The sequence below is a fragment of the Miscanthus floridulus genome, chromosome 15 (genome assembly GCF_019320115.1).
Source record: "Miscanthus floridulus cultivar M001 chromosome 15, ASM1932011v1, whole genome shotgun sequence".
Lineage (NCBI taxonomy): Eukaryota > Viridiplantae > Streptophyta > Magnoliopsida > Poales > Poaceae > Miscanthus > Miscanthus floridulus.
The window spans coordinates 19,052,225-19,066,939 of record NC_089594.1 but is presented as its reverse complement, the minus strand read 5'-3'; the positions used below and the strand labels follow the sequence as shown (position 1 = coordinate 19,066,939).

Sequence of the window (14,715 nt, the reverse complement as noted above, 5' to 3'; positions counted from 1 at the left end):
TATGATTCCAAAAATGCTTATCATATACGAACTAATCATAGATCAGTTGGATGGGTTTCTTGTGGTGGAATCTGCCCACCCCGGTTCAAGTCCCCGACTTGGCACGTGTGCTCATATTTTCCTGGATTTATTCTAGGATTTAATAGCGCTATGCTTTGAGTGGTAGATGACGTCAACGAGGCGTCTGTGGTGACTTGTGCTCGTATTTTTCTGGATTTATTCCAGGATTTAATCGCGCTATGCTTTGAGTGGTAGGTGTCGTCCCGGTCGACAGCGAGGCGCCTGTGGTAACTTCGTGAATTTCGAGATCTGCTGGCTCAGTCCTTCGAAGGTGCTCATAGGGGTAGGGTTTGCGTACGTGTGTTCATATGGTGCGTGTTGTGGGCGTCATCATTGTACCGTGTAATTCTAAAAAAAAATCTTATCATATTCATTGTAAGATAAGCTTTTTATTTCTATTCTATTCTAAGCATCTCCAATCAACGACATTTTTTTGTTTAACACATTATCAACTCTTTTATTTGATCATATTTCTATTTAAACACCATGTTGACCTTTCTCCATATTGACTATAATGATCAAATGCACAAAATTTTTATGAGTTATGAGTACAAATAAAATAAAATAAGTAATTATGAATTTAATTGGACTGCAGAAGTGAGTAAAAGTATGGGGAAATATGGCTCAATTTCTCGCATCTGCAATCAACTTCCTTTTTAGTTTAATACATTATAAACTCTTTTTTTATTATCAAAATAACTATTTCTATTTATTTGCTTGTTGGCTAATAATCTAGAGCACAAAATCGACACCACTACTTGTTCCATTGTCGACTATGATGCGAGTTCAAAGTGCAAAAGGAAAATAATTAACTATAACATAAATTATACTACAAAAGTAAAAGGAATTTGGATGTAGGCTCGATTGGTAGACCATCATGATAAGCTTTCTTTTCCATTTCTAAATATATACAAAGGTTTAGGTTTGAATTCCATGCATCTCCAATCTGCTTTTTTTTTGTTTAATACATTATAAACTCTTCCATTGATCATCAAAAGAACTATTCTAATTAATCACCATGTAGACCTTTTTTCATATTGACTAACGATCAAGTGTACAAAATTGAGGCCACTTGTTCCATTATCGACTCTTATATATGAGTAATGAGTGCAAGTAAAAAAATTAATTATAGTGAAAATTATATACAAATTGGGGATGTAACTCAAGTGGTGGCGGAGTAATATTTTTTAGATGAAAGAAGAATTATATTAGATTATAGCTGAATACATCATCACGTCGCACTCTGGAACACACTACGTATATCCAGAAACTGATCATCTAAATTGTACCCACGCATTGTATAGCTCCAAATCTCAAATCCAAACATGTATGATGATTCGTGTGGATAACCGCACATGCAAACACTTGGCAAAAGGCCTAACAACAGATGCCCAATGAACGACGGCCAACATTCCTACAGGCGATGTTGAGAACTTCTTTCTTGTATCTTCCTTCTTTCTGCCACCAAAGAATAAGAAAGACTGATCTAAAACTTCTTCTCCCTGGTCCTTCATTATTCTCCCTGGTCCTTCATCGTGGTTAGATCTAACCATAATAAAACGGAGAAGAGAACATAGAAAATTATTACATGGCGACAACATTATCTTCGCCTTGATGTCGCCGTTCGGAAAGCCAAGTCTCCATGCCATCATGCCGAGAAAGATGCTGACGCCATTGTCGCCCTCATCTTCAATGGAGCTGCCACGGAGAAAATAAATCCACCCTACCCCTCGCTGTTGTCGGGGAGAAGGAGGAGGAGGAGATAAATCCCTACAACTAAGAAAACTTGGCATGGTGTAACACCCTAAAATTTGCATGATTTTAAAATAGGAGAATTTGAATTATTACGTCTTTTTGTGAGCATTTAAATTTAGAAAAATAATAACCTTGTTAAAGTTAAAACCTAATATAAGGTCTACATACATGTTTGTGCATTCATGCTGATGCATATTTATTTTGTGATCCTTTGGTTTGTTGAAATTTGCAAAAGAATTTGAATTTGAATTCAATTTGGATTTGAAAATGTGTTTAAGAAAAAAAGAGATGAATTTTTCCTCACTCTCCCTCCTTTCTCGGCTTCTGGCCCACCGGCCTACTTAGCCTGGCCCTCTCCCTTACCCCTCTCTCCCTCGCGGCCTAGCTCACTTGGCCCACACCGACGCGCAGGCCCGCGCGCGAAGCCACGCACCCGCCTCCCTCTCGCGCCATCTCTGGCCGATGGCCCTGCACCTCTTCACTCACTAACAAGTGGGCTACCCATGTCAGTCTTGTCTTCTTCCTCTCGTCGCCAACACAGACTTTGCCATTACCGTGTTCGTCGCACCCCAACTTCGCCGTCTAGCGTGCGCACTAAGCAACTCAGGGGCCATAAATAGTGCCCTGAGCCGCACCGCAATCCCTACCCCAACCCTAGCACCATTGCCGCCTCTGCCCAGAGCTTGCAAGTGCGCCGAACCCTAGCTTGCCACCGTTGCATGTGTCCCCATCGCCTCACCGCTCCGTTGTTGGTCTAAGCCGCTCCCCGGCCTTCACACCTCGGTAAGGAAGCCCCGGTGCCCCGCTTTTGCCCTCTCTTCCTCCTCTGTCCACGCGCCATCGCCGAACCAACGTCGGTCGCCAAATCGAGCTCATCGCCGTATTCTTTCATTTTCTGCTTCAACCGGTATCCCCATCGAGTTTGTGAGCTCAAGATCTATCTCCCCATGCCATCCGATGAAGCAACCGAGCCCGGAATCGCCGTTTTGGTGAACTCCGATGAGGGCCCAGCCATGGAACCGCCGCCGAGGTCACTATTCCAGCCGGCAGTTTCCCCTCTCCCTTCCTCCTTCAAATCTTAGCCGTCCGTTACAGATCCAAAGCCCTAGATTAGCCCGTAACCCTTCACGTGGCTTAATTGCATAAGAGCCCCTCGGATTTTTGATATAGAACCCGCCGTTCCTACAGTTTTGCTAAAGACCCCCTGCCTTTTTATGAAATAATACCCGCAGTCCCTGGCCTGAATTCAAAATCTGATTTTATTTATTTTAAATCAAAATTGAGTTCTGTTTATTTACAAAAATGCCACTGATCTTGTTTTAGCCATAAAATCTCCGTTTTAACTCCGATTTGACCCGTTCAAGTTGCATTAGATTCGTAATTGCGTAATCTACATGTTCAAGCTACTGTTAAATATATTTTCAACTTTTGAAATTCGAGGTTAGATTTAATCTATTATTTTATTAAAGGAAATCTTGTTTAATTCATAATTTTTCATTATAGCTCCGATTAGAGTGCTTTTCGTGTCTGTGTGTTCGTAGCGAGACGTAGATTTATTTTACAAACTTTTCATCTTGATTTTATGTTTGGTGTACTATTCTAATTTAGATCTATTGTTTGCTTCGTGTATGATTGCATGGATGCTTATGTGGGCTTTATGATCATGTCTAGTCGGTGAGCTTTACGTGTTGATCAAGAAGGAGTTCCATTGAAGGTTTGGACTAGAAGAAGGATCTAAGTCTAAGGCAAGTATAGCATGGGATCTTCCTTGTTGTCCTATACACCTTTAATTATTTAATTCATGATGCATGTGTCTACCTTCACTACCACTAAGGATATCCTAGTCTTTTATACTTGTACCTTGATACCTATGGGTTTATGCATTGGGTAGTATGATGCCAATGCTCAACCAAAACTATGATCTTGTAACTTGACTAATGGTATATGCAATAAACACTAAAAGATGTTTTTTAGCAACATGGAACCAGGGGGCTAGAGCATTGGGCTATTTTTATGGTGCTCTAGATTCCTCTCCTTAAGGACTTATCTATAAGTGAACATCCGGGACTTATAGTACAGCTGGGAGGGCTACATGGCTCTGGCTTTAGCTCAGTATGAGGACCTTTTCTAGCTTGTTAGTGGTTACCTTGATGGCGCAAGTGGGGCTCCGACAGGTATGATCTCGGCTTGCCAAAAGGGTGCACTTTGGTTTATTGGTATTTTGTTAGTCACTCCTTGGATAGGGTTACATGCTTATTGATGGGGAAACCTTAGCGGCCCTAACTTGTTAGGCGAACCTTTGAAAGGCTTCATAGTGAACCCTACCGACCTTCCTAGGTAGTGGGTCAAGAGGTTGATCACCTCGGGCGAAAGGGTAAATCATGACTCACAGTGAATATGTACAACCTCTACAGAGTGTAAAACTATTATAACAGCCGTGCTCACAGTCAGGAGCGGCCTTGAAACCCTTACGGAATAGATGATGAACACTGATGATACTGATGATAAGATGCTCAATAATGATTACTGTTTATGCTATTCATTATTCATGTTTACCTGATCATGTGTTTATATGGGCTTTTGATAAACTTGTTGCTACTCCTATGCTAAAATTGTGATAATTAAAAGCTAATCGCAGTTGAACCAGTGTTAGCCTTTTGAGCCTCATGAACCCCATGTTATATTTGTTGAGTACGACATGTACTTACGCTTGCTTTAATTTTCAATTATTTGGATAAAAATCCCGGATGGGTACCAGATTTCTAGAGTTTGGTGGAATTAGGCTTATGGTAAACCAGTTAGTTGTCCCTGTGGAATCGGAGTCTTCACCCGAAGATCGGAGTTGTCTTTCAATTGTTTGCTGTTTAAGGTTATATCTTTTATACTAAGTATGTTATATATTGAGCATTGTCTATTGATATTACCCTTATTTGTAGCTATATGTGAGATTTGACTTTCTGGGCTCACATATGGTGTGTATCTAGTTTTGTTCTTGAAAACCAGGTGCTATAAAAGTGGTATCAGAGCAATGCTGACTGTAGGACGCAAGTCTAGTAGAAACTAGTCATTCTAAGGTTTAGAAGTTGCTACAAAAACCCTTACTCTATGAACCTTGATATTTTCTTCTCTACTATATCTCTACCCATGCTATTCATCTCTACCTTGGTGCTTATTTTAAAGTCCTTGTTCTCATCTCCACTCCTTGGTTTGATATGCTTTTAGAACTGCTCCTCACCATATTCTTGCGTAATCTTAAGATGAGTCTTAGGATTGTTACCCCTAGTACAATGAGGACAATAGTATCGCAAGTTGAGTCAATGATTGAATTGTGCACCTTTAGTGCTTTGTTGAATTGTCATTATGCTTCTGCTTGTTTTGAATCTTTGTAATGATTGCAATGATCTTGTTGGGTGTTCATACAATTTTATTTAGTTTATAGGCCTAAGGTATAAGGATTAATGAAATAAATAGTTGGGTTTTGGTTATCTTCTATTTTCTCTATCCTGTCTTTCGAAGCAACCTGTCTTTATCGGCTTATATATCTATTCTTGAATTACCAAAAATCTTGCAAAAATTCTGGACAATAGTAGACTTCGATATCTTTCTATGACCGTAAGAACTGCCCTCATATCTGTTTTGGTTATGGAGTTATGAAAATCACAAGACGATGTAACCGCACTGTCTAAAATCTAGAGTAGTTTCTGTTGTGCACTATTTTCGACTGCCTGAACTGTAGAATTTAGAAAAGTGTTCTATAAGGAAGTTGTGGAGAATTTGATAAGCTTTCTAACGGTATAAGCTACAACTTCATTGGATTAATTGAATGAGAGTTACGGTTGTTTTACTATGCTGTTATTTTTCGGCTCGTGAGGAATTCCAGATTTCTTGTTCTTGCCCTACGCGAGTGTATCATTGGGATGTAGCTCATCTGGAAGGAGGTGCAAGCTATACTTTGGTGTCCCCTACTTTATCTTTTCTTAAGGGGGATAGCCAAGTTGAAGGATTTGCAAGATAAAGTATCATACGTTCTAGTTTGCGCAATGGAAACGTGGTGGGCCCATAACCCGCAGGTCCCAGGATCAAAACCTTTGGAGGGGATCAATAAGATAGATGTCATGCCTATGCAAACTATCCAACTAAGAAGGGTTCGAATGCTCAAGGTGCCATAAGAAGTTCAGTTATGCTCTCTAGCTCTCACTTGGAAGAATCGGTTAATCTGATAAGAAAGGTGGTACACAGAGGATGTATATCACTTAAGGGCTTCATCATCCAAAGTAAGTATCCTTTGCTCGGTTGATAAGTTATTGGATCATCTATGAGGAATTGATGCATTCATCAATATGGCTCTGCAACTTGAGCTATCCTCAGCTGGGAGTCCAATCTTCAACATACCTAGGACAAGTAGGCGTTGATGACATAGGAATGAGATATTTAATAACTATAGATGGTTCTATGGAGTCTCAGGAAATCCCAATGATATACTAAGCATGACAAGAAGGTTTGGGATTGAAGAAAGTTAATGATGTGATTGGAATCCACTTGAGAATGTAAGAGAGAACTCAGAGTTTTCAATGAGGTTTGGTTAGAGGTTCAAGGGAGGTTTATCCAAGATCATCAAGATATTGGTAGAGCTACCGAAGAAGCTTTTAAGTTAGTTTGGATCAAGAAACCTCAGGTAAGTGTTTGAAGGAGTAAAAAAAGAGAGGTTGGAGTAAAACCTATGTATTAGCTTTGTCAGATTAGGACAAGAGCTTTATATCCACTAGGATGCACCCTGTCAAGGTGTGGGATGTGTCCTTATGCAAGAAGAAAAAGTTGAGGCTTATACAAGAAAACATGAGATAGAACATCTGACGTATGATCCGGAGTTATCCATTGTGGAGCATGAGGTACTATCTACTTGAGCATGATAAGTGACATCTATGAGGATCATAAGAATCTAAGGAACATCTTCACAAAGTTGGTTTTGAGCATATGACATCATTGTTGGATTGAAGTAATCAAGGTTTTATGACTTGCAAAAGTGCACTTTGGTTTCTTGGTATTTTGTGAGTCACTCCTTGGAGGGGGGTTCATGCTTATTGATGAGAAAACCTTAGCGGCCCTAACTAGTTAGATGAACCTTTGAAAGGCTTCATAGTGAACCATACCGACCTTCCTAGGTAGTGGGTCAAGAGTCTGATCACCTCAGGTGAAAGGGTAAATCATGACTCATAGTAAAAGTGTACAACCTCTGCAGAGTATAAAACTATTATAACAGCCGTGTTCACGGTCACGAGCGGCCTTGAAATCCTTACGGAATAGATGATGAACACTGATGATACTGATGATAAAGATGCTCACTAATGATTATTGTTTATGCTATTCATTATTCATGTTTACCTGATCATGTGTTTATATGGGTTTGTGATAAACTTGTTGCTACTCCTATGCTAAAATTGTGACAATTAAAAGCTAATTGCAGTTGAACCAATGTCAGCCTTTTGAGCCTCATGAACCCCATGTTATATTAGTTGAGTACGACATGTACTTACGCTTGCTTTATTTTTCAATTATTTGGATAAAAATTCAAGATGTGTACTAGATTGCTAGAGTTTGGAGGAATTAGGATTGTGGTCAACCAGTTAGTTGTCCCTGTGAAATTGGAGTCTTCACTCGAAGATCGGAGTTGTCTTTCCGCTGTTTGTTGTTTAAGGTTATATCCTTTATACTAAGTACGCTATATATTGAGCATTGTCTATTAATATTACCCTTATTTGTAGCTATATGTGAGATTTGACTTCCTGGGCTCACATATGGTGTGTATCTGATTTTGTTCTTGAAAACCGGGTGCTACACATGGAGAGACCGTAACCCTAATAGACTCAATCTACTCGAAAACTTAATAAAACGATGGATCCCCACTCCCTCCGTCCTCCGGCGAGATGCCAAAGGGGGAATGGAGATCAGCGGTGGTGGAAGCAGGGGCGACGGCAGCGGCGGCAGCTTTCGGGCGAGTCGCTAGGCTATCCGCTCGTTATCTTTCTTGTAACCATGGTGGCAGAGTATTAAGATAACCCTTCTAAAGGTTCAGGGGTTCAATTCTCACCTCCAATCAACTTGTCTCGTTTACTAATAGTTTTACTACTAAGAAACAGTAGGGAACCATTATTTACCTAGGAACTACCTCCCTAGAGAAAGTTGCTGACAAGGTAGATGTTGGTCCTGCATATATAAAAAGATACTTTCCCACGGAATTGTGTACATAGGAAAAATTGTACATGGAAATAAGTTTCTTTTGTGAGGGATTTGAGTTCTAGGGAAATATATATTATCATGGCAAAGGTATTAACAATCGAATTCAAATACATAATTTATATTTTAATGAAAATTCAAAACTATTTTTAAAAGCTGCTTATCTTACAGTAAAAGGCCTTTCAAAAGAAAATTAGACAAAGGCCATCATGCAACACTAATTTGTGAACAATTGAAACCACAATCCTTTCACTCATCCACGTAGCGCAGCAAATGATTCTTTGATTGTGATAACCTCAGTATAAACATCCTGCGTTGATGGTCTTTCCTTTGGTGTCTCCACAGAGCATGAGAGACCGAGTTTAACAAGATGCAGGATGCAGCTTTCCACTCCAGCTGTTGCATTATTTCCTTGCTCCAAATTGTTGTACACATCACCATCATCTTCAAAACCTTGAACGATACAAGGATCTAGAATCTCACCAATCTTTTGAGGAAACGCATTCTCCACAAATCTGTGAAGGTTCAAACCATTTGTAAACATCTCATCTGTTGGACACTTCCCTGTCAGCAGTTCTAATATAATAATTCCATAGCTGTAGACATCACCTTCTGCTGAGAGTTTGCTTCCCAAGCCGTACTCTGTAATTAATGTGTGTGTAACTGATCAAACAATTTTATTTCTTAATATTGGAAAAACTTAAAGAGCATTATTGAATAGTGGAAAGTTTTTGAAGGATAAGTTTTCACCTGGTGCAATGTATCCAATTGATCCTCTTGGTCCCAATAAGCTTGTCGAACTTTGATGACTATAGCTTTGAAGAAATTTAGCTAACCCGAAGTCAGCAAGGCGTGCACACATGACATCATCAAGAAGGACATTGCTGGGCTTTAAGTCACAATGGATCACAGGGAGCACACAATGGTTGTGTAGATAATCCAAAGCGGAAGCTACATCCATTGCTATTGTTATTCTGGTGCCCAAACTCAATGGGCTTCTCAACCCATACCTGTTCAAATTAGGATAGAGCCAGCTCTCTAGGCTTCCATTAAGCACATATTCAAGAATAAGAGCTTTGAATGGATGTCCTGATGGATCAAATGTTGAGCATGCAGTAATCACCCTTACAAGATTGCGATGACGAGTGTTCCTCAGCGCTTCACACTCAGCAACGAAGCTCTTTGGTGTGCCAAGTTGATCGAGTTTGAAAACCTTGATAGCAACTATATCTTCTTCGAGCCCTGGTCTACCTTTGTAGACTGATGCAGATTTTCCAGAACCAATCAAGTTGGCCAAAGAGAAATCATTTATTGCCATGACTAAATCAGCATATGAGAACTTCCTCAACTCCTTGCAAGGTGGACGAGATTCTTGTTTAACTTTCTTTCTCTTCTTCGAGAGAATGACGACAAAGCACGAGAAGATGGCCAAGGAAAGAGCAGTAAATCCTGCTATCTTCAGAATACCGTAGGCTTTTCTCTTTTTTGATCTCACTTCACTGCAAAGTGGAAGCTGTGGCAAGTGGATACTGCTGGCACACAACAACTTGTTACCTTCAATGAACACAACCTCTCCTATGTTCTGAAATACCCCACCAGTTGGTACCGGTCCTTCGAGGTTGTTGAACGACAAATTGAGAAGCATCATAGAGCTGAAAAGCTCAAAGAACTCAGGAACTTCACCAGACAAGTAATTTCGAGAAAGATCCATCTCACTGATGCCTCTCAAACTAATGAAAGATTCAGGGATTTTCCCATGTAGAAGGTTCCCTTCCATGTGGAGGGACCCCAAGTGCACGCAGGATCCTAGAGCGGAGGGGATTGTTCCACTCAGTTGGTTATTGGAAATATTCAGCACGTCAAGGTTTATCAAGCCGCCAATCTCCAATGGTATTTCTCCAGATAGTTCATTGTGAGACAAGTCCAGACCTTCCGAAAGCAAGGAAAGGGTGAAGAGCTCCTTCGGTATGCTACCAGTGAAGCCATTACAGGAGAGGTTAAGAGTTTCCAGATTTTTACAGTATCCTAAAGCTCTTGGGATCAAGCCACTGAAATTATTTTCTTGTAAATAGAGCTCACTCAGTTTGTTGAGGTTACCAATGGATGATGGAACCTGTCCAGAAAGTTTGTTTTGGGATAAGCTAAGGACAAACAAGTTTGGAAGGTTTCCAATGGAGTCAGGGAGGTTTCCAGCAAGTAAATTATTTTCCATGTAAAGAATGGTAAGGTTTGTAAGGTGCTCTATCTCTGGTGGTATGGTTCCAGATATCTGATTTTCTGTTAACAATAATACTTGTAAACTTCTTGGAAGGTTCCCAGTGGAAACAGGTAATTCTCCGTTAAGGATGTTCCTGTCTAGGTTTAATAGAACCAACTGGCTGCAATTTGCCAATGAGGACAAGAATGACCAGTCTCCGGCTTCTAGCTGATTCATCCCAAGATTCAGTTCAGTTAAGCTGGACAGGTTCCCAAAAGAAGGAATAGTACCTTGGAATGAATTGTCACGGAGGTTCAACACCTGAATATTTGTTGCATTGCCTAGTGAAGCAGGGATCTGACCATGGAAATGATTTCCTTGCAGAATCAGTGTTTGGATGTTTGGAAGGGTAAAACCTATGTCATATGGAATTTGGCCACTGAGTCTGTTGGTGCCGACGGCGAGGTATGTAAGTGTTGTTTTGTGGTAAAGAGAGGCTGGAACAGTCCCTGACAGGTTGTTGAAAGTCAGGTCCAATTGTTCCAGGCTTGGAATCATGCCTAAACTCGATGGAATGGCTCCTTGGAAGTTGTTTTCTGAAAGCAAGAGACAAGTAAGAGCTGAAAAATTTCCTAGAGAGGAAGGTATGCTACCTGAGAGATTGTTATTGGATAGGATCAGGGTATCTAGTGGTGACAAGATATGCACTAGTGGTGGCACAGACCCAACAAAGTTATTGCCTCCAAGGCCTAGGACTTCAATCGATGAGCTGTTAAAAAGAGCGGAAGGAATCTCCCCACTGAGATGGTTGTTTGTTAGATCTAGGAATTCAAGCGATGAACTGTTTGCAAGGAAATCTGGGATGCCTCCTGTCAGCGTGTTGTTGGCGACAAGTAGAGCTGAAAGGCTGGAGAGTGTACCCAGCCCATCTGGGATTCTGCCATGTAGTTTGTTATTGCTCAGGATGATCGCCAGAAGATGTGAACTTCTATTGATCAGGCTTGAGGGGATCTCACCTTCAAGGAGATTGTTCGAAAGATCAATGAACCGGAGGTGGGAGCAGGAGGACAGAGTGCTTGGTATCATGCCCATGAGGCTGTTGTAACTCAGGTCCAAGTAGGAGAGGTGGTTCAGGCTGCCGAGCTGAGGTGGAATGTCCCCGTTCAGTTTGTTGTTGCTCAGGATGATCTCCTGTAGTTGTGAACTTTTATTGTTCATCAGGCTTGAGGGGATCACACCTTCAAGGAGATTGTTCGAAAGATCGATGAACTGGAGGTGTGAGCAGGAGGGTAGAGTGCTTGGTATCATGCCCATGAGATGGTTGTAGCTGAGGTTCAAATAGAAGAGGCGATTCAGGCTGCCGAGCTCTGGCGGGATGTGCCCGTTCAGCTGGTTGTTTGGAAGGTGGATAGCCCTAAGGAAAGTGAGGCTGCCAACACATGGCGGTATCTGGCCACTGAGGTTGGCCGAATCGAAATCCAGGATGGTGACACGAGATGCGTGCCTCTTGCCGCAGGTGACACCAGGCCAGCTGCAGTACTGCACTGATGAGTCATTGCTCCATGAAGCCATGGCTCCGGCGGTGTCGGAGTCGGAGAGGTGGATCTTGAGGCAAACCAGGGCCTGGAGATCAGTATCATCGGATGTCGTGCTGTGAAGTGTAGCAGGAGCTGAAGAAGATGCAGTTGAGAATGAGAGGAAGCAGGATGTGCATGCAAATGCAAGCAAGATGGTGACCATAAGCACAGGGAAACCAGGGATGGTGGCCATCTACACGGCGGCGTTGCTGCTGCTGCTGGTGTTTCTACTTTGGATTGCAAACTTTGAGTTGTGGTGCTTGTGAAGCTAACGTGTGTGCATATTTATTACAGAGCTAGCACACTCCCACCTTAGGAGTTAGCACGATAAAAGTTCCAGGAACGGGAGAATGAGTAGTGCTTATTTTTCAGTCACACAAAGTGGTCAAACTTGGACATGGTTTGTAACACGTCAATAGACCTGCGCACTACCGCCACTACGGCCATGTATGTTCAGTTGCACTATGTACACTGCTGCGAGAAGATATTTCTTTACATGCAAACCGGCCACCACTTCAAGAAGACAAAAAAAGGAGAGAGTGGTTTCTAAGATTTTAAACCGATAATGTCAGTCTCACATGATACGTCTCCACTACTAAACTATACACTCACTCGTGGGTGAGTATATGATACTAGCCCTAACACGCGCGCTTTAATGCACAGGCATACATGTAGTGCTGTAAACAGGAAAACATGGTTTTGAACAGAGCAGTGTTTTTTAGCAGTATATAAACAGTGTGTTAAACACTACTGAACCGTGTTGTGAATAGGGACTGAACAGTATCGAGAACTTTAGGCAAAGTGCTAAGGGAGCCGGAAATCTTGCAAGCACGAGGGAGTATCTTATTATTCTTTCATATTAGCATTTAGTAATCTTGTATTGAATATTATGACCATTAAATAATCTGAAATGAAAAAGGTTTGAACTACACACTTTTAATAGATCTTGTCAAGCACTATAACTTTGATAAGAGGACATGTCTCCCATTTGAAATTGTTTGAAAAAATTTAACAAATGAATGGAGCTACTCGTTCTACTTGATTGAATCAAGTACTACAAATTTAAGTAAACTATAACAGCTGTTTCGTTCTACTTGTGCAAACTTTGAGTTTTCTTTTACAACAATAAACTTTGAGTTGTGGTGCTAACGTGTGTGTATTTATGGAGCTAGCGCACTCTCACCTTGTTAGCACGACCTCTAAAAGTTTTCAGGAACGGGAGAATGGCTAATGGTTATTTCAGTCATACAAAGTGGTCAAAGTTGGACATGGTTCGTAACGGCAATGGACCTGCCCACTACGGTCTACGGCTATGGCCCAAAATATACTTTTGAACCGTTTTAGGGAACTTTTGTAGCTATATGCCTACATCGATGATGCATATTTTTCGATAATGGAAGATTGTATTAATTTTCAAGAACAATACATCGATGTGATACAAAGTCTTAAAAAAGGCTTCTGGACTCTGCTTGATTAATATCGATGATGCATATATAACCTCTTTTAGCTAGCGATGCAAAAATGTTCTCTATGGTGAAGTAAATCCTGATCGTACATCAGTATATTCATTTCAGTTATATATAACTATGTTCACTACTTCATAATTGTTTTTTAGCAACACAACCATTTTAGGGCATGGACGGGTGAATTCCTAGCCGCCTCTACGGAAGCCTCCATCAGATCCCACTGACGAAGCTGTCTCTAAAAATACAATTTCAGATGTGGCTGGAAATTCGGCCTCCCCAAAGCCTCCCACAGAGATACCCCATCCCACACACCAGGCGCTACCACCCCTCTCTCTTCCGTTCTTTCTCTGTGTCACATCTCTCTCTCTCTTCCTCCTCAAAGATCCACACCACACCCCTCATATCCATGCTAGTGACCAAGCTGGCGGGGAAGGTCGCCTTTGGACGATAGGGCGGCATATTAGCAACTGGTGTGACGAATCGAGCAATCACACTACTACAAAAATGATTTTGCAAGACACTGTTCAAACTTTAGCCGAGGCGGTCACAAAATCCAACCGCCTCGTAAAATACCTGGCGATTAATGGAGTCAGTCGTTTTATTTACCGAGGCACAAAAAATGACCACCTCCAAAAATCGATTTACGGAGGCGGTCAGAAAATGCCCGCCTCCGAAAATGGATTTACGGAGGCGGTCGTTTTAAGACAACCGCCTCAAAAAATAGTCTATTTTCAGAAGCAGTCATCTTAAGGCCCCTGGTTCCATAAATTGATTTACCGAGGCGGTCCTTCTAAGAGGCCTGCCTTCAAAAATGGAGGCCATTTTCGGAGATAGACCTCTTATGAGGCCTGCCTCTGTTAAACGTGTCCGAGGCCCAGCCAAAACCCAAATTGGGCTTCTACCGGGCTCATATAAATAAAGGACTTAGGGTTTCTCAACTGCATTCTCTCTCTCTCTCTCTTAGCTCTCTCTCCCTAGCGCGACGCTCCTCTATCTTCCTGGCACCGCGCCACTGCTTCTCCTCCTTGGCTCGGTGCCTAGCCTCTCCGGTGGCGCGGTGCCCCTCTCTTCTCTCCTCCCTCTCGGACTCCCTCTCCTTCCCCCGAAAATGAACTCCCTCTCTTCTTCTTACTGACGAGCGGTGGCGGCGGGGGCTCGCACTAGCGGCTGGATCCGCACGTGTGCGTCGGCGGTGCATGCGGTAGGGAGGCCCTGGCTAGCGGCGGTGCGTGCGGTGGCCCGCACGCCCGTGGCCAGTGATGGAGAGCTGACGACGGCCTGTGTAGTGGGGAGGCGGAGGTGGAGGTCGGGTCGCTACTCCTGTGTGGCTGTAAGGCTCCCATGCGATGGCATCTTTGAGCAGGCTCCACGATGGGCCAGATCCGACAAGGAGGCGCCGAGTCCAGCGGAGGGCGGCAGGATCCAG

General features: G+C 42.2%; 1 protein-coding gene across 2 annotated transcripts; it reads right to left on the bottom strand.

Moving 5' to 3' along the window:
* Positions 1-8,052: 8,052 nt before the first annotated feature.
* LOC136508333 (probable LRR receptor-like serine/threonine-protein kinase At3g47570) lies at positions 8,053-12,107 on the bottom strand. 2 transcript variants are annotated; one of them, XM_066502988.1, is made up of 3 exons: positions 8,800-12,107; positions 8,659-8,691; positions 8,372-8,564 (listed from the first exon to the last, which is right to left on the bottom strand). In XM_066502988.1, the coding sequence occupies exons 1-3, from the start codon at positions 12,014-12,016 to the stop codon at positions 8,521-8,523; spliced, it is 3,294 nt and encodes a 1,097-aa protein (XP_066359085.1). In that variant the 5' UTR covers positions 12,017-12,107; the 3' UTR covers positions 8,372-8,520. The 2 variants fall into 2 exon arrangements, with proteins under 2 accessions (XP_066359084.1, XP_066359085.1); XM_066502987.1 differs by having other exon boundaries at positions 8,053-8,691; positions 8,800-12,105.
* Between the last annotated feature and the right edge of the window lie 2,608 nt (positions 12,108-14,715).